The 26,118-nt window shown below is 33.5% G+C and overlaps 3 protein-coding genes across 4 annotated transcripts; all 3 read left to right on the plus strand.

Moving 5' to 3' along the window:
- The first annotated feature begins 654 nt into the window (after positions 1–654).
- LOC105341401 (integrator complex subunit 15) lies at positions 655–7,306 on the plus strand. 2 transcript variants are annotated; one of them, XM_066073393.1, is made up of 8 exons: positions 655–722; positions 1,797–2,007; positions 2,518–2,727; positions 4,043–4,217; positions 4,642–5,082; positions 5,957–6,002; positions 6,255–6,294; positions 6,346–7,306. In XM_066073393.1, exons 2-8 carry the CDS (start codon positions 1,801–1,803, stop codon positions 6,358–6,360), a joined length of 1,134 nt encoding a protein of 377 aa, XP_065929465.1. In that variant the 5' UTR covers positions 655–722; positions 1,797–1,800; the 3' UTR covers positions 6,361–7,306. The 2 variants fall into 2 exon arrangements, with proteins under 2 accessions (XP_065929465.1, XP_011446225.2); XM_011447923.4 differs by having other exon boundaries at positions 6,255–7,306.
- A 1,270-nt stretch (positions 7,307–8,576) lies between these two features.
- On the plus strand, positions 8,577–12,361 carry LOC117683998 (complement C1q subcomponent subunit C-like). The gene is made up of 3 exons (XM_034454398.2): positions 8,577–8,998; positions 11,449–11,500; positions 11,719–12,361. The coding sequence occupies exons 1-3, from the start codon at positions 8,957–8,959 to the stop codon at positions 12,120–12,122; spliced, it is 498 nt and encodes a 165-aa protein (XP_034310289.2). The 5' UTR covers positions 8,577–8,956; the 3' UTR covers positions 12,123–12,361.
- A 2,976-nt stretch (positions 12,362–15,337) lies between these two features.
- LOC117683997 (E3 ubiquitin-protein ligase TRIM33-like) lies at positions 15,338–17,642 on the plus strand. Its single transcript, XM_034454397.2, has one exon. It carries the CDS (start codon positions 15,425–15,427, stop codon positions 17,318–17,320), a length of 1,896 nt encoding a protein of 631 aa, XP_034310288.2. The 5' UTR covers positions 15,338–15,424; the 3' UTR covers positions 17,321–17,642.
- Positions 17,643–26,118: the final 8,476 nt, after the last annotated feature.

The following is a 26,118-nucleotide window of genomic DNA, read 5'->3' on the forward strand; positions in this document are numbered from 1 at the left end:
TACAAAAAATTGAATTAACATGGAGTTGGTCCATCCACTTTTATGGGACGATGTTAAAAATTGAATTGAATCGAAAGTAAGGAAATAAACAGGTATACTTGCCCCCCCCCCCCTCCCCCAGAATATAATAATGTTAAATAACCCTTTTTTCATTTCTCTTTCTTTATTTCGTTTTTTCTTTTCTTTTTGGCTTGTCAAGATTTGTTTGATGAGTCGCCCCCCCCCCCCCCCCCCCCACTTTTAAAAACGATTCTACGTGCCTTATAAATGCAGTGGTATGGCCATATTTTGTAAAATTGTGTGGCTTGCAATTCTTTTTCTCTCAAAAAGCCTGTAACAAACAAAAACAAACTTTCCACACATCTACTGTGATTCAGAGACATAATAATTATGTCTCTGCTGTGATATTAAAACGCTCAGAAAAAAAGAATAGGATACCCCTCCCTCCCCCCCCCCCCCCTCCCCCCCCTCCCCCCCCCCGGTTGCTCTGAAAGTTACATGTACCAATCAAATTATGTACAAAATGATGCAATTTCAATAGTCATAATAAGAAAAGGATAAATGACATACAAACTTCTTTTTGAGGCATTTTCAGTTGGTGCGCCAAAACTTCGGAACAAATATTTCCGTCCTATTCATTTTTTAAATTTTAGTGCGAAGGAAGTTTCCAGTGTCAATCGGCAAAAAAGAAAATGTTTTGTTCAGAGCGAAAATAGACCCATGTAAGTAAAATACAATAAAGTTATTGTTAAAATTTGGAACAGTTACACTTGTGTATGTTGTAATCATATTTCTACAGCTTGACCATGTTGTGATTTAATGGTAGTAGCGGTAGCGTGGGTGTGGGTGGGGGGGGGGGGGGGGGGGGGGCTATCATGTCTGTGTAGCGTTTTAGATGAACTTATATTCTGATCCAAGTAATTGTTTCCATCAATTTTTGCTTAATATCTAGATATTCATAAATACCTCTGTCAATTACAAGAATATAAAATTTCCCACATTTGTTTTGAATCGACTCCCTCTATTGGTTTGTATTTCATCTATAACAGCTGTTTTAAAAGTAAAAACAAGTATTCCTTTAGAAGGAATGATCAGAATGTACTATATCATTGGCCAGCTCTCTATGTGTAATGCGAAAGCACTATGGTTCCTGCATGAAACAACAACAATAATAACCTTAAAAGAATATATCCTCTCTTATACATGTATTATAGGCAAATATTGTACCTCCAGTTAATATTCTTGTTCATGTTAAGAAAAACAGGATTTTTATCATCATGTAAAGATGTAGATGTTTTACTGTTAAGGCAAACACACTAGAATACTTTTTTTTTTAGTTATTAATATGTAATTAAAGATTTACATGAAGCTGTCATTTCACAGTAAATAAAGTAGTACAATGCGCAACGCATGCGCATGCAGATACATGTTGTTAAATTTGCCAAATGCCTCATATGGACACAACTGTGATTAGTCAAAGAGGATAACAATTAGTCTAAAGCTTATGGGGATTTTCCATTGCATTTAACAAGAAAAGTAATTGGATAAAAATGTTGAAAAATTGTATGGTTTTTCAAGAACTTTGGAATGGATGAAAGATGTCAGATATTCTCATAATACTGTTGTTTTACCGCTAACAAATCAGTATGCGGTTTCATCGTGCATGCTATTATTACAGATCAAAAAACTTTAGGTAAAGATTTTAAATCGTTTAAAAGACATGGGCACTTTGTTATGGATAATCAGAGAATTTTTGAGTTGCCCTCTCATGCATTGTACTTTTTTTTCAACCACAGAATAATGTCCAAAATCCTCAAGAAGCTGAGTTATCTTGATTTCCCAGAGAATTCTCGACAAGCTCTGCAGTATGTAGCGTCCTGTTACTCTGATGGGTCGACCCACCATGGCCTCTCTATTCCTGGTCTGGAATCGGCCTCAGAGAACTGGGCTTATGAAGTCTGCCACGAGTATATCTACTTCCATTCATCCACTCGCCGAGCTGCACAGGTGAAAAAGAATTTTTAAAATTGCTGAACATAACTTATAGTTGCTAAGTTTTTTTTATTGCACAGTAAAAGTTTTATAGTTATTTTGTCAATTGAATACAATGATTACTAGTAAGAAGATGACAGTTTGAATGTGAAGAGGTTTTAGTGGGTCCTAAAATTATGATTTTTAATTTATTGGAATCATTACTTATAAAATCATTATATTTATACTGGTTTGTATTGTATTCGATCTACTGTAAAAGTGGTTATTTACTCTGGCGGTAAGGTACACGTTTTTAGAAGTCAAACAATATGCATTGATATTAAATCGGCGGATGCATGATTTATCACACTCAAGTTTGAATTTTTTTTTCCATACCCGCAGAGGTATTCTTGGCGGTTTTAAGCTTACTGTGTAAATAGTGCAAATTTCTCCCATGGGTAAGTAACCACTTTTACAGTATTCAATGAAATGCAGAGATAAACTGTAAAATGTGTGTCATTTGACATAAAACAATTTTGATTTTAGAAACTGAATGCAGTTCAAGAGTTGCAGTTACTGGAGATGTTAAGCAGCTGTCTGAGTGAGGCCAACGAGGGGTCACGATACAGTATATTTAACGCCATCTTTGGAGGCTCCCCAGAGGGGTACAAAATCATATTACTGACAAAGCTGGTGTCCATGGCTCTGTCCCTTGGGGTAGGACCAGTACTGGACTGTGCTGCTCTGTGGATGCAGGTAAAATCACACTCTCAGTCTGTTATTTTCAGACCCTATTACAAGTCGTCCGCTGACAAGGTCAGCAACTCAAACAAATCTTAGAAATTTATTTTTTTATTTATTTACATACTGAGTGTAGATATATATATACTTGTTCATATACATGTATATAGATTAACCTTAATATATTGTATGATGTTATATTACTAATATATTTTTGATATGTATGTGTTTACAATCTATGGTACATGTAATGGAAAGAGGAAATAAAGAATGGATGAATGATGTGGATTAAGTTCATCCCTTTTTTCCCCGGTCGAAATTGTTACCAGTATTTTTGATTTGACAGACTTTGATATTTTAACAGAAATTCATGTCAGTTAAAGCAATTTTAAAACTACATGTAATTACTTTGCTCCCTCATAATAAAAACCCCAAAATAATCTGTAGTTTCACAAGCCAAAAATTAAGGAATAGAATGGAGCACACAAGTGTTTTATTTTTATATTTTATGCAATATTTGCAAAGGATAAATACTAGAAATACTCAACGTTCTCTCTTTAATTTAAAATTGAAAGAAACCCTAATATTTTCCCTATTCAATATTGGCTATAAAATTAAACAGTGCTTCAGCATAATGTGTCGGTGTCGGAGAAACAAAATACTACAGTAAAACAAAGTTATCATGAAATTCTAGGGACGAGTGATTTAAATTGTATAACCATAATTTATTATGTCAGAATCTAATATCATTTTAAGAGGGCTCAAAGGTCATGGCCATTTTGAGACTGAATTGATCTCCTTTAGAAGAAAAGCTCTACATAAACATATACATGTAGAAAATTACACAATTTTAAATGGTGATGTTTTCTTTACTAAATAATGGTTAAAGTTTATAGCGTAATTAACAAATAATATCTTAATTAAAATTCTATGCAGATATGTTGGTTAATTTGTTGACCATCCAGCCTCCTTAAGATTAGGAAAATGAAGCTGAATTTGATAGGGGCATCTGTACTGTAACAGTGTTATACTGTATATTTCTTTGGTGTGTCTAAACATAGGATTTTTTTTTTGGCCCGAATATGTTTTCATATTGCCTAAGTATGATTTTTTTTGTCTAAAATTTTTTTTTTCCATCTAAATATGATTAATATGTAATGTTTGGTTTGTACATGCAGTAGGTTGGCCATCACAGTTAAGACATCATGTAATGTAACTCGATCACAGCTTAAATATGATTTTTTTATAGCTTTTTTCTGCATAAATAATTTTTTTTTGTCCTGAATTATTTTATTTCTAAATTTGATTTTATTGTTTTGTCTGTGTGCAGGAGCATGGCTGTCACAGTAAGGCGTCCTGCGACCTCGCCCACAGCCTGGTGGAAGACTACTGCCTGCTCTTCCCAGAGGTCAGCACGACCTTCCAGGGCCTGCCCAGAATCTCACCTCTCTTCACCTGTAACTTCATCACAGCCGTTGCCACCATCTATCCGTTTGACGGAAATGGTAAGAAGGGTATCATATTTTCATAAAAATGGAATCAGTAAGATTATTGACCTTTTATGGAGGTTTTTTTTTTGGAAAGGGAAGATGAAAGGTGTTAGATAAAACTTTGATTAACACAATAATGTATAATTTTTCATTAAGATGTTGCATGGAATGGATGATTCATGGTGATTGATTTATCTGAAATAATAATCAAAGTATTTAAAGTACTGCGTTGCCCATATATGCAAATAAGGTTGAGTAATAGTAATTTTATTTCAACTTATTAAACTGTTAATGCATGTAGACATTTTTATCCTTATAATAATAAATAATACATCAGGGCAGGCCACTTTAAGAGAGGCAGGCATGGATGAAAATCTAAAATTCGTTAACAAAATCAAATTTATTGCTTAATGTTTATACATTATGTATCTTCTTCTAGCCTTCCAGAAGCCCCCTCCATTATCATTGCTCCGATACATCACTACCTGGGTCTCCTCGGACCCCTGCCTGTGTTCCGAATCGGTGCGTCTCTCACGGATACAGGCAAACTTCTCCTGCCCCTCCATGGGCCTCGTCCAGTGGTGCATTCTGGGACATTTGTACACCCATTGTAAGGTGACAAATGAGGCTGAGAAGACAGAGATTCTTGGACTTCTTTCTAAACTCCATTTTGGAATTCTCCAGAGTCTGTTGGCCTATAAAAGCATGGAGCTGAACCAGGCTTTGTTTTACATGCCCCACTTTGTGTCCCTATCTCAGGCGCTCATGCAGTTAAATAGTCAAGGCTGTAAAAGCGAGGACACCTTACACCTGTTGATTGAGAAAATAGGTCAAGTGATTCAGGTTGCCATGGTGACAGGAAGCCTGAAAGAGGAAAAAGGTAAAAGCTCGAATAGCTTTATATCCAGTTGTTTTGCTTGGTCTATTAATCTTTGTTTTTTGAAATTATTTTCACATTGCAAATAGTACATTGCAGAAATGTCTAAAATTGCATGCTTTTTTAGTATTAGAATTTTTTTGTTTTAAAGTCACCAAATGACATGCACCGTCTAAAAAATGTTAAAGATCTCACCCATTCTTGCAACACTGATTTTTATGCCAATGGCTGTTTAATGATCCTCTAGGGCTAAAATATGCAGCGTTTGCTTTTGAATAGTATTTTTACTTTTTGACACCTTGTAAATTAGCCTTGTTATTATGTTTTTGTAAAAGATTAGTTTCTGTGATCCAGTTAATACCGAAAAATCGTGAGATAAGTTTGTTGAGTATGAAAGTTAACGATCTCCGATCCTCAGCCATGTTCGATAACTCTAAATTATCCTGACTTTTTTTATTTGTAATATATATCTGTCTTTTATATAGACAAATTTAATTAGTCTTTTAGTGTTAATATTATGATCAGTTATTCAATGAAATGCTCTCGGCATAGTGGCTCCACGGAGATCTACTAAGTACATGTATAGGTAAAGGTTTCGAGCCAGCGATGCACCAGTACAGCCTTTGTTTTAATTTGATCTCAACTTGTATATTTATCCATCTATTGTGGACAAATTTGCAATAACTTTGTGAAATGCATGGATACCATCAGTAAATTTCTTTTTATTTCATTCATTTATAAATTGTGAAGGACATATAACATTTTTATGATGAAAAAAATACTTTGAGGCTGAGAGTCCAATAACCTTAATCTAGGGTATGTCAGATTCTAATAATACTGTTAAAGGTTATATTTGTGTTTTTTAATTGTATTTCAGGATACTTTGGCTTAAAACAAATTTGCAGCATATTACCTCAAAACAGGTTTGTATTCATAAAACACTGCATTAAAAAATAACATCAAAGTTTAAATTATAGAATTAAAATCAAAGTGATAAATGAAATTGAATAACATCATAATAAGGAATTTTAATCAAAGTTATAGAATTAGATATATGTATAACATATCATAAACATTGGTTTTAGAATTTTAATTATAATATAGTAAAATATAGTAAAGTAATTTAATAATTAGTGGGTCTTTTCATCTTTGCTAATAACAATTCCACTTAACAGGTTACTTGAAATAATTCAGCAACATCAGCTTCCTCAGAGTATGGATACATCCTAGTAATTGATACAGCCTAGTAATGGATACAGCCTAGTAATGGATACATCCTAGTAATGGATACACCCTAGTAATGGATACAGCCTAGTAATGGATACAGCCTAGTAATGGATACAGCCTAGTAATTGATACCGCCTAGAAATGGATAGATCTGACATGGAAATGGATAGATTCTATTAGTTGATACAGCCTAGTATTTGATATATTCAACAGAATATTGGGTAGATCCAACCAAGTTATGGATACATACTTGTAATGGATACACCCTTGTAACACTAAATGTGGATACATCCTGGATATATCCTTGTAACATTAAATGTTGATACATCCTTGTAACATTAAATGTTGATACATCCTTGTAACATTAACTTTGGATACATTCTTGTAACCTTAACTGCGTGTCCTCCTGGTGAGGGATACTGGAATATCCCAGATACTTCTGGAAAGATTCTTGGAAAAGATATTCATATAAGTGCTATATGGTAAATTGCATTTTAGTATGTTCATTGGTAAGTAATACACATATACTGGTGGTGTTCACATATGTACCAGTATGTAATGTGTAAATCTTGTGATCATTTAAAATATAGATACACTGTACATCCTTTCCTGACAGTTTAAGTACATGTATAATTATGTTAACATCATAGTAATCAAACATTTTTGTAAAATATGCTTTCTTCAGATACATGTATCAACTTTTAGGTACTGTACCTGCATAAGTGTATAATTGTAGAAGATACTTTTTATGGCACTTTTATATGCTTGTAAAGGACACTTTCTTGTGACACATTCATATGATTCATTGATATCTTTATAAAGGATACTTTCTAAGTGTACATATATCCCAAATGGTAGCTTCAATTCTGGAGATGATAAACATTAAAGTGCCAATGTTGCACGTGCTCATGTACATTAGAAACATACCATTTGCTTGAAGTATTGTCACGATTTGTATGAACATGTTTCGATAAAATGAAATAAAGTAATTCAGGTTTTGGTACATGTATATATACCGCTATACTTTAAAATTATCCCATATAAAGTAATCATTAAGCCAAATAAGTTTTTTAAATTTTATTTGCGGCAAAAAGGTCTCTTCAATCGCTCCTATAACTAACAGTTCTAGTTATGTTGTTTCAGTGAATTAAAAAAAATTTTTTTTTTAACTTACCAACTTGTCCAAAGTCACTTTCCTCTCCTTTCATTGAACAGGAAGCAAAACGGAAAATTAGACATCAAGATAATATTTCTTTAATTATTATTCATATTTAACATCATTTAGAGAATGTGTATTGTTATATTGATCAACGTTATGATAAATCTCTCTTGCCTTTTGTACTGCATTTGCTTTGCGAAACAGGTACGTTACATAGTCGCATTGATATTTAACAGGGCTGGTCAGACCTACCGCGAATCCTGACAAGCAAAAGAAAAGAAAGCCAAGAAAATTAAAAAAAAAAATCCAACCACACAAACACCTCCCCCCTCCTACCCCCCCCCCAAAAAAAAAAAACAACAAGAAAACATCACCAAACCGCGAATCTTCAAAATCTTTAGGGGGGGGGGGGTTAGTAATATAACCCCCCCCCCCCCCCCCCCCCCGCCCCTTGATGCTACGCCCTTGCTTAATTATGCGCGGAATGACAAAAATAAAATGTACATACTATTACATTGCGATAAACTAATGTGTACAAATTGACAAATTTTATTAAGTCACATTATGATATACGAATAGTCAATACAGACGTGTAGATAAGAAACAATACAGAGTTCTACACGGACAAACGATACTAAACGGTTTATTTTAGGAATAAGTGTTGGTTACAAGCTTTTGTTAACAGATACATAAAAACGTCGTATAACATTTCATTGAGGAGGCAGATCTAAACCACGTTATACAAAACAACCAATAACCATCAAGTTAAGGGTTTTGCTGCATTCTCTTAAGAATAAGCGGACAGCATTATGCAATCATTGCCAGATGTCATATATTAAACATACTTTACACCCCGTACCCCCGTCATCGCATCACGCAGACTAACAAAAGCTTTTATACGCCATATGATATTTTTTTTAAAATGTTGCAGAATAAGACGATAGATATATTTAAAAATCCAGGCAAGGTTACTATAACCCCCCATGCAATTAATCAATCGGCCATGAATTGAATAAATCAATTGCCAATATGAAACCGGAATGAAATGGTTTTATTTTTTATTTTGCCGCGCCTTTTTCACTATTGAGGTCGGTCATATTTCTGGTTGCTGGCACTTTACCAAGCTTATCGGCTATCTAGGTTGAGGTCAAATTTTATATATAACCAATTTTGCATTAACTCCTGCCTTTATCTAGTTTAGTTTGTTGGATTGTTGTAAAGCAAAAATTCAAAGCGTGAGAATCTACAATCATATGACAAAAAATGAGAACTTTTGTGTTTTTCTCCCTGATATTTGCTACTGGATAAGCTGTTGTTCTTGAAGATGAAACGCTAAGAAACATACTGAATGAATTAAACACCTTAAAAACGATTGTTGCTGAACAGCAATCGAAAATTCAATTACTGGAGAAGAAACTGGAATCGGTTTCCGAACAGAACCGGAAGACTGAGTTTAATTTCAACACAGATCCGGAAGTACTCAGAGAAAAGATGAACCCGTCACAGACAAAGGTTCCGGAGACTTTTAAAAAGGTAGGTAGTGTGTTTATTTCACAGTTTACCCTTAGGTTAATTAAGAACTGGACGAAAATAATTTTTAAAGTATCTGTTCTTTTATAACTTAAGGAGGATGTCCGGTTATGTTGTACATTTCAGGATAAAAAATGTAAACATTTCTTGAACTGGCTTGTTTATGCCAAGAACCACGTGTACTGCTATTAAAAGAAAAAAAGTAATAGATATGTGGGTTTGCGTGCTTTGTATGCAAATTGTCAGAGTTGGGGTCAATTACTTTGAAAAGTAATTAATTACTTTCAAATACATTGGCAATTTTATCAAGTACTTGCAATTACAATTACATTGATTTTTTAAAATGTAATTAATTACTCTCAATTACTTTGATGAATGTAATTATTTACATTTCAAATACTTTAGATTTTTTTTTAAATCTTGATAACATAAAAATATATTAACAGCATTAAGATATACAGAGCTTTATGTATGGTTATGTTTTTAAAGGTTGTATAGTTCAGTTCAGATCAGATTTCTAGAAATTTTTTAGAAAAATTTTCTTAAACATTAAATAGTACAACTTTCGGCAGTACAGCATATCAGTATATAAATGATAATTGCTATAATTCACAAGAATGAGATATTTTGACTCCCTTAAGTCTAAAATCAATGGGGGTTTTTGGGTATTAGAGGAGTTCACACCTCCACAAAATTAGACACCTTTTTTATATTTTAAACTTGGGAAAAAAGTAATTGAGATGTAATTGAAAAGTAATTGAAAATACACAATATTTTTGGAATGTATTTAAATACATTCAATTACTTGTAATTGAAGACAGACTCAATTACAAATTACTTTCAATTACTTTGAAAAATGTAATTAATTACACCCAATTACAAATACTTTTTTCAACTACCCCATCCCTGCAAATTGTAAACACCAATAAAAAACAATGTTTTTGAATCACTTAAAACTCCGCAGCTGTAGACTTCAACTGAAGATTTTTAAAATCTTGTAAATGTAAAATCTTATATCTATTGATTTTGTTGAAATATCATTATATTAATAATTTTGGTCAGTTTTGACAAACAGAGTCAGTTTAAAAAATGTTTACAGTTTTCATCCACATATGTACAACATAGTAGTAACCAGGTATCTCCCCTATAAAGGGTAGTTGAAGTTCTTGTCTAGGTAAGGTCATGTATATATCTTTGTGTTTCTGTATCCGAACTGCCCCGTAAAACATGATGAATCTATACTACTATATTAAAATAATAGACTCGAATTTTTAGTCTTTAATACCGAGAAATCGGAAGAATACTGTCTTTTGTTTTATATATTTTAAACATCTTTGGTACTTGAAGATTACCAATTTGTTTTTATTTTTTCTCAGTTAAGCTTCGCTAATTAATAATCAACGAAAATTCCTCAAAAAATCCCGGAAATCACCTGGATTTTTTGGATTTTACAATCTTGCACTTGCGCAATACATTCACACTAACGGGATCTTTAGTTTATATTTGTTTCCACAATATCACATCTGCCTGAATAAACTCAGAAATGATAATACAAATACGGGTAAATTTTCATTGGACTTTCGCTATATATTTTGTTCATATAAATTAATGATTTCTTAAGAGAGAAAGTATAAAATAACAAATATACATTTCAACTAAGCACTTACTTTCATCTTCGTGATGACAACAAATATTTGATTACATGCAAAAATGTTACATTATATTTGTTAGGAGAGTGAAGATAGAATATGTTTTATCGTAAAAATGAATAATGTCCTACAGACCCAGTTTTACAAAGAATATACGATTACGTTGGTGAAAAGGTGTCGAGTTCTTCCATTCTATGGATTAAAATTTTTAGTTGAAAGGTATTTGCAGTCTCAAAAAGGTTTGTTGTGATGTATTTGACTGTTATTTTCAAGGCAACATCATTCATTAACTTTCTCCAAAATCGTTCCAGAGCGATTCTGCAATTTTCTGCTACTTTACGGGTATAAGTAAGGGAGGGGCTTTTCCCGAGACACAGTTAGGTTATTCAAACTAAGGAAAGTGTAGTGAAATTAATAGCATTATTGTAGGCTTATAGCTTTGTTATGTAAATGTCAATAATAAGGTGTATCGATGTACCTATTTCTAAATGTTCGATATGCAATGTCAACCCGTGCACGCACGGGTCAAAGTCTAGTGCGTATAAAAAGTGTAGATAAGGTAGAGTACTGTATAACTGACTGAAAATAAATCATTTTTACTTTCATTTCAAGGTAACTTATATTGTATTCTGAAATCGAATTGGTTCAAAGCTTAGAATTTTGCCATATTATTAGTTAGAAAACCACGTCAAGTTTCGGCTTTAAGGCTTACTGACCGTTGGCCAGCTCATTGTACTTTTTTTGTTCTCATGAATGCACTTTCCGATTAGCTACTTCCCACTTTCTTGTCTTTTGTTTTTACAGACTAATGCAGTCTCAAATAAACATTTTGGAGGAAGAAGAAATGCTAGGTTACGTAAGTTCAAGAATATTTCTCTGTCTGTTTCTTATAGCTTTATATAAGTAACGATAAATTGCATGGTTATAATCGGTCCTGATTTCGTCTAAAATGTGCATGTATAATGACATCGTCAAGTGGAACCCCCCCCTCTCTCTCTCCCTCTCTCTACAATGGCTGTATGTGCATACGTTCGTTTACTTACTCTATTTAACTCAAATTGTATACTATTACAGTTTCCTCATCTCCGTCAACGCAAAACGTCGGATTTACGGCATCACGACAAGATGGTTCTACCGTTCACGAAAACGGAATTATCGTATTCGAAACAACAATAACGAATGCGGGATCGGCATACAACCCAACGACAGGGATCTTCCAGGCGCCTGTCAGTGGTTTGTACGTTTTTTTCTATGACATTGAGTGCTCCAAAACTAATGGAGACACATACGTAGAACTTGTCAGAGACGGAGCTCGAACAGGGGTCCAGGCGTATTGTCATGGACTCGGGGATTTCGATAACAGCGCCACCTTGGGAGTTTTGTATCTGGGTGCTGGAGACACGGTCTGGCTTAGATTGTACGATGTGGACAACAGAACGTTTGGAGGAAAAACGCTCTTTTCTGGGTTTTTACTTTGAAGCTAAAATTCTAATAATGAATCGTTCGGATGATAAAAATTTATATTTAGTTCTGCTAAAAAATTTGCTGTCAGATTCGGGTTTTTGGTTTTTAAAAATCTGACAGCAAATCACAAAATGGGGTGGGGTGTCTTTATTTGGTTTGTAACTTTGAGGCTAGAATTCTGACAAGGCGTCGTTTGGAGAAAAAACATTATATAAATTGATTTCTTGCTTAGAAGATGTGATATATACTTAAAATGTGATTGCAATAAACGAATTGTCTCAATGAAAGTACGTTTGATTTTCTTCGTTTGATTAGAGATAAGGTACTGGTAGAGTTTTGTAAATCTAGAGTCCTGAAATGAAAGATCTGCAAAGAAATGCAGGTAGCATACTTGAAAAAAAAATACATAAACGATTTAGAGTATCAGATTTTAATTTGCACCAGCTGGGTCGTTATGTCTGATTATCTGACAACAGGACATATGGAGGATAATCAGACTAAGCACTAGCTGCTCTTGCTTTTTACTTTGAGGCTACAGTTCTGAAAAAGAATGATTTAGAGGACAACACGAGTATTTTATGGCTTCCATTTCATAAATTACAATAAGCGAGATTATGTCAATGAATTACTTAGAGGAAATCACCCCCGGTATATAATTTTTTGGCTTCTTAAATTCAAAACACGAAATGACAGGAAATATTTGGAGGAAAACGGATTTTTTGTGTGTATCTGACTTTTAATCGCAAGCCTTTGACAGCAAATTATTCGGAGGATCGAATAACTATCTTTTATATTTTCTAGTTTCCTTACTTTGAAAGAAAACAACAGAAGTATGCGGCATATATAGAAAGTGTGATATTATAATAAACATAATTAACATTAATGGTATTGGAAATGGATGTACATTTGATCAATTGGTTTGATATCGATAACATACCAGAAATTTCACGTAAAGCGGGAATGTGGTAATAAAAGACATTCAAAGCAAATGCTTGCTTAAAGAAAACGAAACAACTAGAATACAAAGAATATCAGTTTTTATTTGCATTAAGATCGTTTGATCTGATTTTCTGTATAGTGTTAAGATTACTGGTTGTATCGATTATCAATTAACAGATTTCTTTAATGATATAATAAAGTGTATATTTTTAAATTGGAATGCATTTATTGATTCAGAACTTATGAGAAAATATAAAAGTAGATATACTTAGTAATAAAAATGATGAATAATCTTCAAGGTTTGAAAGATCTCGCACAGGATATATATGTCATAGTGTAGAGCGGATACGATGCCCCTGTGGATCATGCATGTTCAATTAGAAGCATAAGAATGACATTCTCCTTTGAAAATGAAAGGACACAGCTTATTCACACTTTGAGTTTTGTAGGCCAAATAATATATTTTCACATGCATACCCACAATAACGTTTAAGAGCTTCCAAAACTCCTATAAGTATGATTAGATCGACCAATGAATATTGATGGAAACTAGAGTTAAAAAGAAGTGCACATATAGACAAAAATCATATCGGAAATCTCAGACTACAAAAAAAAACATGTGTGCATCTTTTATGAAGGTATGATCAAATTCAACATTTTTTTTATCATTGCTCGCCAAGCTGTGGACGGTGCTAGAAGAGAATTCGAAAAGAATCATTTAACACATTTTTTTTAAAAATCATTTGGAATGAATAACAGTAGCAGGTCTCCATCACTTGAAATGAACTTGAAATTATCAGCTTGAAATTTCACCCGCTATGTTATTTTTACAACCTCGTATCTTACAAACGTATCTAATGTAATTGATATTAATCTAAGCATGACGTATAGACCAAGATAAAATTTAATAGCCTAAAATTAAAAGTAATGGAACTATATGTAAATATATTGATCAATTTCAAAGAAAAGTCATTAATTATTAGATACAAGGAAACCATTGCATTTTTTGGTTAAATCCGCACTGCGGGATATGAAATAACAAAACCACTAATAGATCTAATTTACTAATCTGTTGGAAGTTTACTACTTATAGACATAAAAAAACATTGTTGAGTAGATCCCTTCTGCCTTTGCCATCTTTTTTAGAGAGAGATCATTTCACACGCTGCGAGCGTAAACATCAATAATCTCTCAAAAGTCTTTTTAAGGTCAAGATCTAGTAAATGAAAGGTGCCTACATGTTTATGAAATTCAAGATTTAAATTCTTTTAATGATGCTTCATAACAATGTCTTTGTTTCATAGGGTGTATCGGGGCTTAAATTTTTGATAAACACGATGAAAAATCATTTTTTAAACAACCATCTTCAATGAAATATGAAGGATGAAAGTAACAAATCTCGGAGTTTTGTCCATTTTTGACTAATGAAATATATCTAGAATGCCTACAGTCTCTCCAAAAACGGCATTAAACAAGCTCTTGACCTCCTCTTTAAAATGATGTCAAATTGAATATAGGTACCGGGATTACTTTTCCAGTGATTAAATATACAATGTCAAAATTTTGTTTTATTCTCTACATAATTCCTTTAAAGCCGTAAAGTACGGGAAAAGATTCATTAATTCAATTATGACGTCACAATGGTTTTAGCACCAAAAAGACAATCTGGAATCATTTACTAGATCATTTTATCAATTTCCACGAAAACGAAATCCGCATCATCTGGTTTTGAATAGTGTTTTAGAAACATCAGATTACACATATTCTAAGATACGTTTTTCCTGAAATCGGTGGACTTGGAAAGGTTTCAAATGAGATGTTTTCGTTAACATAATAGTAGTCCAAAATTAAGACTTTTGTTGCATTTTATTCTATTTTTAGATAGTTCATCAGAAATTAATAAAAGTGAATCATGATATTAATAGTGATATTATTTTCGAACATTTTAAGCATAGATAACCACCAAAATAGTCACATAAAAAATGTTCATATTTTCACGAAATTGTTTACATTTCATCAAAATGAAAATTGGAAATCATGAACTTTGACCATATGTAGTTATAAAACGGGACGAGAAAAAAGACTTTAGTATAGTAAACAAAATGGTATGTAACTTTGGTACAATCTCTAAAAAATGCAAGCCGCAAACCTTACCTTAAAATACTGAGTATGTCAGTGTGACTTTTACAACAAATGACCTTTATTTTTTATCACGAACATACTCTGCAAATATTTGTTTTCTATTTGATTATAATTAATGCAGACAATAACAACAAATTAAAATCCGGGTTTTTAATGTGTCCCGACCCGGGTTTGCCGACCAATTTTACCAACGTTTCTCAGACGTAGTTTCTACTTTCGTTTTAAGAACTTGATTATGGCCGACTCATCTCCATCGGAGAAAAACCTTGAGACAGACATGACAACGACATGTCCGATCTGCTTCGAATCTTTCAAGACGCCAAAGATTCTGCCATGCATGCACACGTTTTGCCACAACTGTTTGTCGTCATATATTCTATCCACGTGCAAGACCAAGGAAAGTCCGGTGGGATTTCCCTGTCCACTCTGCAGACGTTTTGTCCCCGCACCTTCATTTTCAGTCGAGGTTGAAAAATGGACGGAACTTATTCCTGTCAACAAAATAATCCATACTTTGAGTGTGAAAAGAGATAAATTGTGCGACGCCTGTAAGCGAGCAAACGAAGAGATAGAGGCCAGTGATTGGTGTGAATCTTGCTCTGAATTGCTCTGTGTTTTGTGTGTTAAATATCACGAAAGAAGTGCAGTTTCTAAAAATCATAGTCTCATTCCTATTGTTACGTTAAATAATGTGTCGGAACAAAACAAAAAAATTGAATCCCCGTATGCCCTCTGTCACGATCATAACAATCGGGTAGAATATTTATGTGTTGACCACGAGGACCTATGCTGCACACGGTGTGCGTGGAACAAACACAGGAAATGCATACAGATTGATGGAATCGCAGACGCTGCAGAAAATCTACGAAAGTCAGGGAAATTTGCAACTTTAACAAAGGAAATATCTGAATATGAAGATACAATGGTGAAAACTAAATCAGAGGGAGAGGGCACTATTAGATACATTGATGATACATCAGACCAAATAAGAAAAGAGTCCACAGAATTGAGAGATAAAGTAATTAATCACGTAGATGCATTATTAGAAGACCATTTGTCAGAGCTGGCTCAAAATGTCAAACAAAACAAGGACAAGGTTGCAAAAATTGTTGCTGCTGTATCCGACCGCCATCTTCTGATGACTCAGTACTTGCAAACTTTAAGAGATACTGAGCAAACATCATCGTCAATTCTTGTTCAAGACTACCTTAAGATAAGAAGACAGTTAAAACACGTTACAAGATCGAGTCCGTCCAAATTGATATTGAAATTGCATTCGCATTTTTCTGAAGACCTAACAAGAATCCTGCAGGTCACAAAGTTTTCAGACATAAAGACAGAGATGGAGTCAATCCCACTAAGGGGCATTGATTTAAGTTGTGCCAGCATGGCGCTGATTTGTGAATTAAATGGCTCCGATGGAGATGTTACGGGTGGATGCTTTTTAAAAAACGGGGACATAGTTTTAGCCAATAACAGTTCTAAGGAATTATTACATTACAGGAATTATGAGCTAGTACGAAAAGTTACCATTGGCATGCAACCACGAGATATAGTTCAACAAACCTCCATTTTCATTCTAGTTTCAGAATATCAGAACGGAAAAGGAAATGTTGGACAATATGACCTCAATACATTTAAAAATGTGGAAAAGATACTTCAAAGAGACAACACTGTGTACAGTTTGGCGGTATCTTCAGGATTTGTGTATGCTGCTTGTTCTGATTTAATACTGAAATTTGATTCACAAGGAAACGTTGTTCAACAATATAAAGTTGATAGAAACACATATTCTGTGGCAATAAACAACAAGAATGAAGTAATCAGCTCTAGCTGTGACAAAAACAATGTCACGGTCATGGATAATTCTGGAAAGGGAATGTACTTGTATAGTCATGAAAAACTAATTTATCCATATGGACTGGATGTTAATTTTTCTGAGGAAATATTTGTAGCAGGCAAACACAGCAATAATATTCACGTGTTAACACCTACAGCTGAATTACTGAAGATTTACGAAGTTAAGTCACCAAGGTGCATCACATTTAAAGAAAATTCGTACATGTGCTTTGTGGGGTCTGAGACAAAAACAACAAAAGTGTATGAATTCAAAGAAGATCTGCAATATTAAATCGTTTGTTCAACTCATAGAATGTTGGGAAATTCAAGTGAAGTTCACTTATCTTGACAAAAAATTAAATGCAATAAATTATAGTATTTTTCAGATATGAAATGTGAATACTTAATGTAATGTTAATTTGACATCTTATAGATTAAACAGGATTTAGTGTATTTGACTGCTTTTTTGCGAAGAATGTGAACCATATTAGAATTAAACGCCTTTCAAAAGTTATATTATCCGGAGTATGTAGTATGTACAACATTTTGTGAGGAACCATTTCCAATATTCTATAAAATTTATTTTTAAAAAAATCATCTTTGTTTTCTTATCTCTATTTTTAGTTTTAATTTTCATGCGGTTTTTGCTTTACCAACCAACTCAATCTTAATAAAAAAAAAAAAACACCCTCAAGGTCTGTTTTCTCTTTTGGTAATTTTGATTTTATTAATTTTAGTTTAAAATTTGTTGCACTTATATCCACAATTTTGCAACTTTATCAATAGTTTTTTCTGGCTGGTTCATGTGGGTATGAAGGTAGCGACTATTGAAGAAACAGAATCATTTGCAGCGTAACACAACGTGTTATTCTTTTTGATGCAATGATCAGTACCTCTAATGGTACATTTATAACACTTACGTTGAACTTGTCAGGAAAAGGGCTTAAACAGTGGTCCAGGCGTATTGTCATGGTGATTTTGATAACGGCGCCACCTTAGGTGTTTTGCATCTGGGTGCTGGAGGCACTGTCTAGTGTACGAAAATGACAGAGCATTTGTAAGAAAAAAAAATTCTGGGTTCTTACTTTAAGGCTAGACTTATGACAGCCAATTTTATTACTGAGAAAAAATAACTTTTATTTGGTACGTGTACGTTGATTACAAGAATTTGACAACAAATCATAAGGGGAGGGGGTAATGTCAGATCTTTTTTGGCTAACTCATACTAGAGGGCTACAATTTTTAAAACCAATCGTTTGGAGATAAATTAAATTTTTTTCTTACTTTCAAGAGGTGATAGTCGTTTAAAGTGATCGTTATAAGCGTAATTTACAAAATGAATGATTAAAATGTTTATTTGATGAGCTTCGTTGATAGAGATAATCTACCGCTAGTTTCTTATAAATGCCATCCGAAATTTTGAAATTAAAGCTCTGCAAAGAAAAACCGATTGCATTCATAAAAAAAGAGCAAAAACGATCTGTTTGAGTCTTTTTTTTTTATGGGGTGGGGGCTACAATTCTGAAGACGAATTATTTGGACTACGACTTCCTACGTTAAACTGTTATAAACTCTATTAGGTTAAAGAATCATCTGGAGGAAAAAAATGAGAAATGATAGAATCTGACAGGATCCATTTGGAGGACAAGCGGACGTTTTTGTTTCTGACTTCAAAACTCACTATTTTGTCAACAAATCATTCGAAGCTAGAATCGAATAACTATCTTAAATAGCTTATAGTTTTCTAACTTTGGAACAAAACTACTGAAGGATGTGATACCCTTGTGTAGAAATCATGATTATAATCAATGTAATTAAGCTATTATATGCAGTGGAAATGAATGTATATTTGATCCGTTTGTTTGATATCGATGAGATACCAGCTAGTTTATTGTAAACCGTGACTATTGAAATGAGAGGCATGCAAATTTTATTGAATTCCAATCTACTGATATTCCCAAAAATTGACTAACATTGCTTTAAATCCACTGAAAATCCATTGTAATCCACTGTTTCCGCCGACTTCAGCTGTGTCCCACTAAAATCCACTGTTTCCACCGTTTTCACCGAATTCTATAAAATCTTTTGGTACCACACTGTTCGGACAAACTGTATCCTACCGTGTATTGATAGGATTCCAGGCATATTGTTTACTGTATGTCCTGAAAATTGCAGTCCCAAGTAATCTAAAGCAAATTCTTCTGTAGAGATAAGGAAATGATTCTAATAATACCTTTAATTGGAATAATTTTTAATTTTTTTATTTGCATTGGTGTTATGTATATTAAATTTATCAATTTATTGACTATGATTATTTTTAAGGATTCTCATAACAGAGAGTGTATTTTAGATCGGAATACATTAAATTTTATTGAACTTGAAGGGAAATTTAAATGTTCATATACTTAATGGAGAGAATGAAACACACTTTCAGGATTTGAAACATGAAATGTCAGAGATCAGCTCGCATATCCCATAAGAAACATCTTATTATCGAGCTATAAGAAGGACATTTACCTTTCAAAGAAATTGAAAGAACATAACTTATTAACATTTTTAATTTTTTTAGGCAAAAATGTATTTTCACTTTCATACACACTATAACTTATCAGCATTGTGTGCTTATACGGCTCACAGAAATGGGTATAATAGCCTCATAAATAACTGTTTCACTTGATGACAAAAAATCTATATAGCAAAAATTATGAATTATTAAAAGCTTCTTAAGCCCATATAAGTATGATTAGGTTTACTGATGAATATTGATTAAAACCAGTGTTTAAAAGAATCGCACACAAAGACTAAAATCTCATTGGAGATCTGAGATTAGAATTAGATTTGGCAGCCTCTCTATAAAAGGAACTGTACTCAGATCAACGTGATCAATTTCAAACATTGCGAACTACCTTGTGCACAGTGATCGAGAAAAAAGAACACGATTAAGAAAATTTAAAATCTTCACAATGAATGACAGTAGCGGGTCTTCATTACTTCGGGGTGATAACAGTTTTGGACGTTTCCAATTCGTTCGGGAAGCTCCCGAAATAGCCTTGACAAGCGTCCTAATTCTTACAATGGCGGCGCTAGTTGGGACCTTCGGAAACCTGCTGATTTTGGTGTCCGTCTGTCATACGATTAAGAGAAAGTCCCTGGAATTTATTTTCATGGGAAATTTAGCTGTGTCGGATACATTCGTCACTCTTATTGTTGACCCTATCAACATATTAGGTAAATATATTATATTATATGAACATGATATAACTGTTTTCATAAAATTAAAGAAGTCTGAAAATCGTTAATTTTCCCTATATTTTTATTTCCTTACTATTCCTGTATTTTACATTTTGAACTAACATGATTTAGTTTTTAACTGTTTCCCTTAAAATATATTCTAAAATAAACTTTTCAAAAAATATTCTATTTATGCATTTTAAAAATATTTGAAGTTGTACCTGAAATTATCAGCATAATAAAGTATTTCACCCAGTATGGTATAAAGTGGAGTGGTCAACGAATTCTTTAAAATTGCATGTATGAAATGATTGTTAAGTAAAAATTCCCCGAATATTTTTATATATTAAATATTTTTATTTATTTATATATTAAGTATTTTAGTCTCTTTAATGCATTTTTACAATGTTCGTAGTTATAGGGAATTAAGCTCCAAAATGTTTATAATGAATAAAATAATTTTGTAATATGACTTTATAAAAAACTTCATGTTATATTGCGAGAATACATCGTCATTATATTGTAACTATTGTCTGGACCTCGGAGATAGGTATATCTTAATAACGTTCATTTGACGATTTTTATAGGTTTATTGATTTTTAGTTGCAGAATGTAATCATTTTTGCCCCATGGGTCATGTCGAATAGTCATCCAACCTCATCTATTTTCAAAGAATTAAAATTCATTTCCAAGGTCGCTACTATGTATTCAAAGATATTTTGCTTCATACGTTCACACACTATTTATTTTTAGCTCTGACCTGAGCTGAAAGCTCAATTGAGCTTTTCTGATTAAGTTTGTCCGTCGTCCGTCCGTCCGTCCGTCCGTCTGTCTGTCTGTAAACTTTTCACATTTTAAACTTCTCTGAAACCACTTGGCCAATTTCAACCAAATTTGGAACAAAGCATCCCTATGAAAAGGTGATTATAAATTGCAGAAATAAAAGACTGATCTTTATTCAAAACGAAGAAAAATTCGAAACTGTGTAAAAAGGGAGGATGCATTTTTAAAAATCTTCTTAAGAAATATTGAGTCAAATTCAACGTAAGAACTATATATGATATGAGTCAAATTTTGCTCCCATAATTTGCCATTTTTTAAAGTGCTTCAAATACATTAAATTGTTATGTTACTTCTACGAAGAGTTGATATAAGATATATTTTACACCATTTTTTTGTTATTTATTTACACTCACTGGCAGTATATGACGTCAGAAGTGACGCTATAATATACAGAGCTTTGCTCACAATTCTCTACTTGCACACAGAGCTGAGGCCATGCTTTTGTTCATTTACATTTAAAATGCTGAATAGAAAATACCAAGTTTAAAAATTTTGAGTTGAATGTTAGAAACTCTTTTTGGTAAAAAAATTGACTCAAACTTAGCAGACATGTGCTCTCTGTATCTTGCTTATATTTTTACAATTGACGCTGAAACTTTGGTTGATCACAAGTAATGTCTCTCTGAACGTTAAAATACTTGTACAGAAAAATTAGAACGATGATATGACAATGATTTTTATAAAAGATCAAAAAAGATGATATGCTGTAACTAATTTTTAGGCCCCCTCCATTTACGATGAATTATATGAAATCTACCCCTAATTTGATTGTTTTTCAGACACGATTAAATAAAAACGACTTCTTTAAAACAATTTCCCTAGTTCTGACACATTTCTGTTACGAAGATAAATGTATTGTCGCTGTTCTTGAGAAAATATTACAGCGGAAAATCATCTTGGTTTGTAGCCATTTGTTGTTTTTGAATAAAGATGAAAATAATGTGTGGGTCTTAGTAAAATAAAGTGATACTGGCACTGTACCAGTTATCGGCTATAATTTTACGTTTTCTTTTCGTGTTTCCTTATTTCTTGATATATTTGAATAAAACTTGACATATTTTAAATGGTGAACTCCTAATTTATCAGTCTGTTAGAATATATCATCATTTAAAACTCAAACATTTTGTTTTTGTGCTATTTATCACGCTCCAAATTTGCCGAGTTTTTACGATTTACTGTACCAGTTATCGGCTTCGTGATAATAACACAGTAAAATCCCTTTCCATGTTGATTTTATATTCTGCAAAGTTTAAATTGAATTATGTCACTTGCGGTGTCAGCCTATAGGTCGTAGGGGTTACTCTACATAAACAAAACTCATAAAATTATCCGTTTATCATCATACGGTAATACATAAAAACGTATGCTGTTCAATACATAATTGTGCAATCAGGCGTTCAACTGCACCATGAATCTCTCAGAATTTAGTGAGTTTCTTTTGTTTAGAAATTTCATATGTATTGATATTATATGTCAAATGAAATAAGGGATATAATAACGTATCACAAAGAGGTCATATTCTATTTTTAACTTATTACGTCACTTTCCCCATAGCTGAAAGTGCAAAGATGATATTCAGCGGTAAACAATGATCGTTAAAGCTCATGTTTAAAACATATTCAAGAAAGTTTTAAAGCAAACTTACTTTTCCTTATTCGAAACGGACGACTGAATTAAAAAAAATTCGGATAGTCGCATGCTATAAACCCGAACCCTCAGTTTAGCCGATAACTGGTCTTAGCCGATAACTGGTACAGTACCAGTATGCCTGTCAATATATTGCAGTGGCGTCTGAAGCAAATTGGAAGTTGAGGGGGGGGGGGCTAGACCTTATTAGAAATCTTGACAAGCGAAAAAAAAAGGATTTTGAGTACGGCTATGTCTAAATTTCCAAAAACATAGTAAGGAGGGGGGGGGGGGGGGTGTTAAGCCCGCCCAAGTTCCGTCACCTAAGTATTAATCAGAAAAGCTCACATATCACATGGCAACATTTTTCATTCGAGTATATTCATCGGTCAAGTGAGTAAGGTTATAAAACGTCATGCAAGTTCACAACAATCGTTTAGAATGCGGAAGACCAATTCAATCTTTGAATGTTTTTCATTTGAGCGCATTGAGGTACAATTTTCTTTTTCCCAGATAGGATTTATTTTTAGATAAAATACAATAACTAGTAAGTAGTTGGAGAAGAAAATGTACCTAAATGATCTCATATGTTTGGTGGCTTAATAAAGTGGGGGGGGGGGGGGGGCAGAACTAAAATTAAGGGAATTGGAAGTTTACAGTGTACCCCTACCAGTGTACCTATATCTTGCATAGGATCTTGTAAAAATGGTATTTCATAAAGGTACAATGTCAAAGATTAAGTGTATGAAAAATAAAGTAAAATTTGTATACTTTACGGTATTTTTTGTTATTCTACCGAGGGGCCATATGGCACATTATCCTTTTCAAACACCCATATAAAGCCATTGTTGCTCAAGTGAGCAATGTGGCCCCATGGGCCTCTTGTTTTGACACGGATTGTTAAATGTAAACTTGGTATGGTGAGAGTTCATAAAATGAACAACGCGCTCATAAAGTATTTATCAAAGAGTTTTGTTCTATTATTATTTTATTAACTCAACTTTCAACTTTAAAGTTTTTAGTTTACTTGTCTGAAAATAATTCAAGTAAGTCGTCAAACACACGTCTTTTGTTAAATTCAGAACTTTGATTTTTTATAAGATATTTTCTTTTTAACAGGAAAGTTGGAGGGTGAGAGAATATTCCACTATATACCAGGTTTCTGTCGTGCAATAGCTTGTATGTGTACAATATCCTGCGTCAATTCCCTGGGCTCCATCGTATTGATGAGTTCAAGCCGTTATATATCCATCTGCCACCACAACCTGTACAAAAAAATATTCAAAAGAAGCACCTGCCTTGTGATGTGTGTAAGCCTTTATTTGATTGGTCTACTGTTAATTCTTTTGAATTTGGCGGGAATCGGAGATCACTCGTTTAACCGGAAGAGTTTGGAGTGCATCTGGGATCGCATGACAACCTACTACTACACGGTTTCTTTCACGGTCATCTTTGTCTGGGTTCCTGTAATCGTCACTGGAATATTTTATTGCCTGATTTTCATTAAATTTCGAGCTAGCACCAAGAGAATCTCGCATTCGACGAGTACAGGGCATAACAAAAAGCCCATGTATCTCGCAAAGTCTTTATTCTTGATCTATGCGGCCTTTGCCATTTGTTGGATTCCCTACGCAATACTCATGGTTGCCGACCGGAATGACTCGTTTCCGTATGAGATTCACGTGCTCATTACGACATTGGCGCACATGCACCCTTCTTTTAACTGGCTGGTTTTGTACTACACAAATACACTATTTCGCAACGCTTTCAACAATTTGGTTAAATTTGACAAGTGTTTTAAAAAAATCTCGAAGGAAAATCGTCAAGCAGGGAACGAAACCGTTGTATCTACTGTAATAATTTCTCACAATTCTAAATAAGCTGAATATTTTCACTAAAACTTCTTTTTTTTACGTACACATATTTTGACCTGAATTTTGACACGATCTTCTATATAATAAAAATGTTATTTACACTATAACCCATTAGATTTCAAAACTTAGCAGAAACGGGCTTTGACACATGAATCGTTTGTAATGCCTTGTATTTAAAATCAATGGTTACAATAATTTGGAAGACATTAACACTCATGTCACACGAGATACAAATCACGGATGCTCCTAATTCTATCAGAATTTGAATTCCTATAGGAAGTTCTTTTATTCCAGTAGGAAATGACAAATATCCTATAGAAAAATTGTTTTCCTATTGGAAAAATTATTTACCTGTTAGAATTTATTTTTTGAAGGTAAATACCTCACCTGATAGGTAATATACATTATCAACAAAAGAAGCTATTAACAATATACTACACTACTTATTTTTTTAATTCTACTGTGTCCCACTGTTCCACGCTGTACGTATTCATTGAGATTCTACTGTATCCCAATGTACCACATTGTACTTATTCATTGACTTTTACTGTATCCCACTGTAGCATACTATAAATATCTACCGAATTCTACTGTATCATACTGTACAACACTGTATGTACATGTATTCATTGACTTCTACTGTATCAATCTGTACCACACTGTACGTATTCATTGACTTCTACTGTATCCCACTGTACCACACAGTACGTATTCATTGACTTCTACTGTATCATACTGTACCACGCTGTACGGATTCATTGACTTCTACTGTATCATACTTTACCACGCTGTACGTATTCATTGACTTCTACTGTATCATACTTTACCACGCTGTACGTATTCATTGACTTCTACTGTATCATACTTTACCACGCTGTACGTATTCATTGACTTCTACTGTATCCCACTGTACCACGCTGTACGTATTCATTGACTTCTACTGTATCATACTTTACCACGCTGTACGTATTCATTGACTTCTACTGTATCATACTGTACCACGCTGTACGTATTCATTGACTTCTACTGTATCATACTGTACCACGCTGTACGTATTCATTGACTTCTACTGTATCCCACTGTACCACACAGTACGTATTCATTGACTTCTACTGTATCCCACTGTACAACGCTGTACGTATTCATTGACTTCTACTGTATCCCACTGTACCACACAGTACGTATTCATTGACTTCTACTGTATCATACTGTACCACACAGTACGTATTCATTGACTTCTACTGCATCATACTGTATCACGCTGTACGTATTCATTGACTTCTACTGTATCCCACTGTACCACACAGTACGTATTCATTGACTTCTACTGTATCCCACTGTACCACACAGTACGTATTCATTGACTTCTACTGTATCATACTGTACCACGCTGTACGTATTCATTGACTTCTACTGTATCCCACTGTACCACGCTGTACGTATTCATTAACTTCTACTGTATCATACTGTACCACGCTGTACGTATTCATTGACTTCTACTGTATCCCACTGTACC

This window comes from Magallana gigas, chromosome 10 (assembly GCF_963853765.1).
Source record: "Magallana gigas chromosome 10, xbMagGiga1.1, whole genome shotgun sequence".
NCBI lineage: Eukaryota > Metazoa > Mollusca > Bivalvia > Ostreida > Ostreidae > Magallana > Magallana gigas.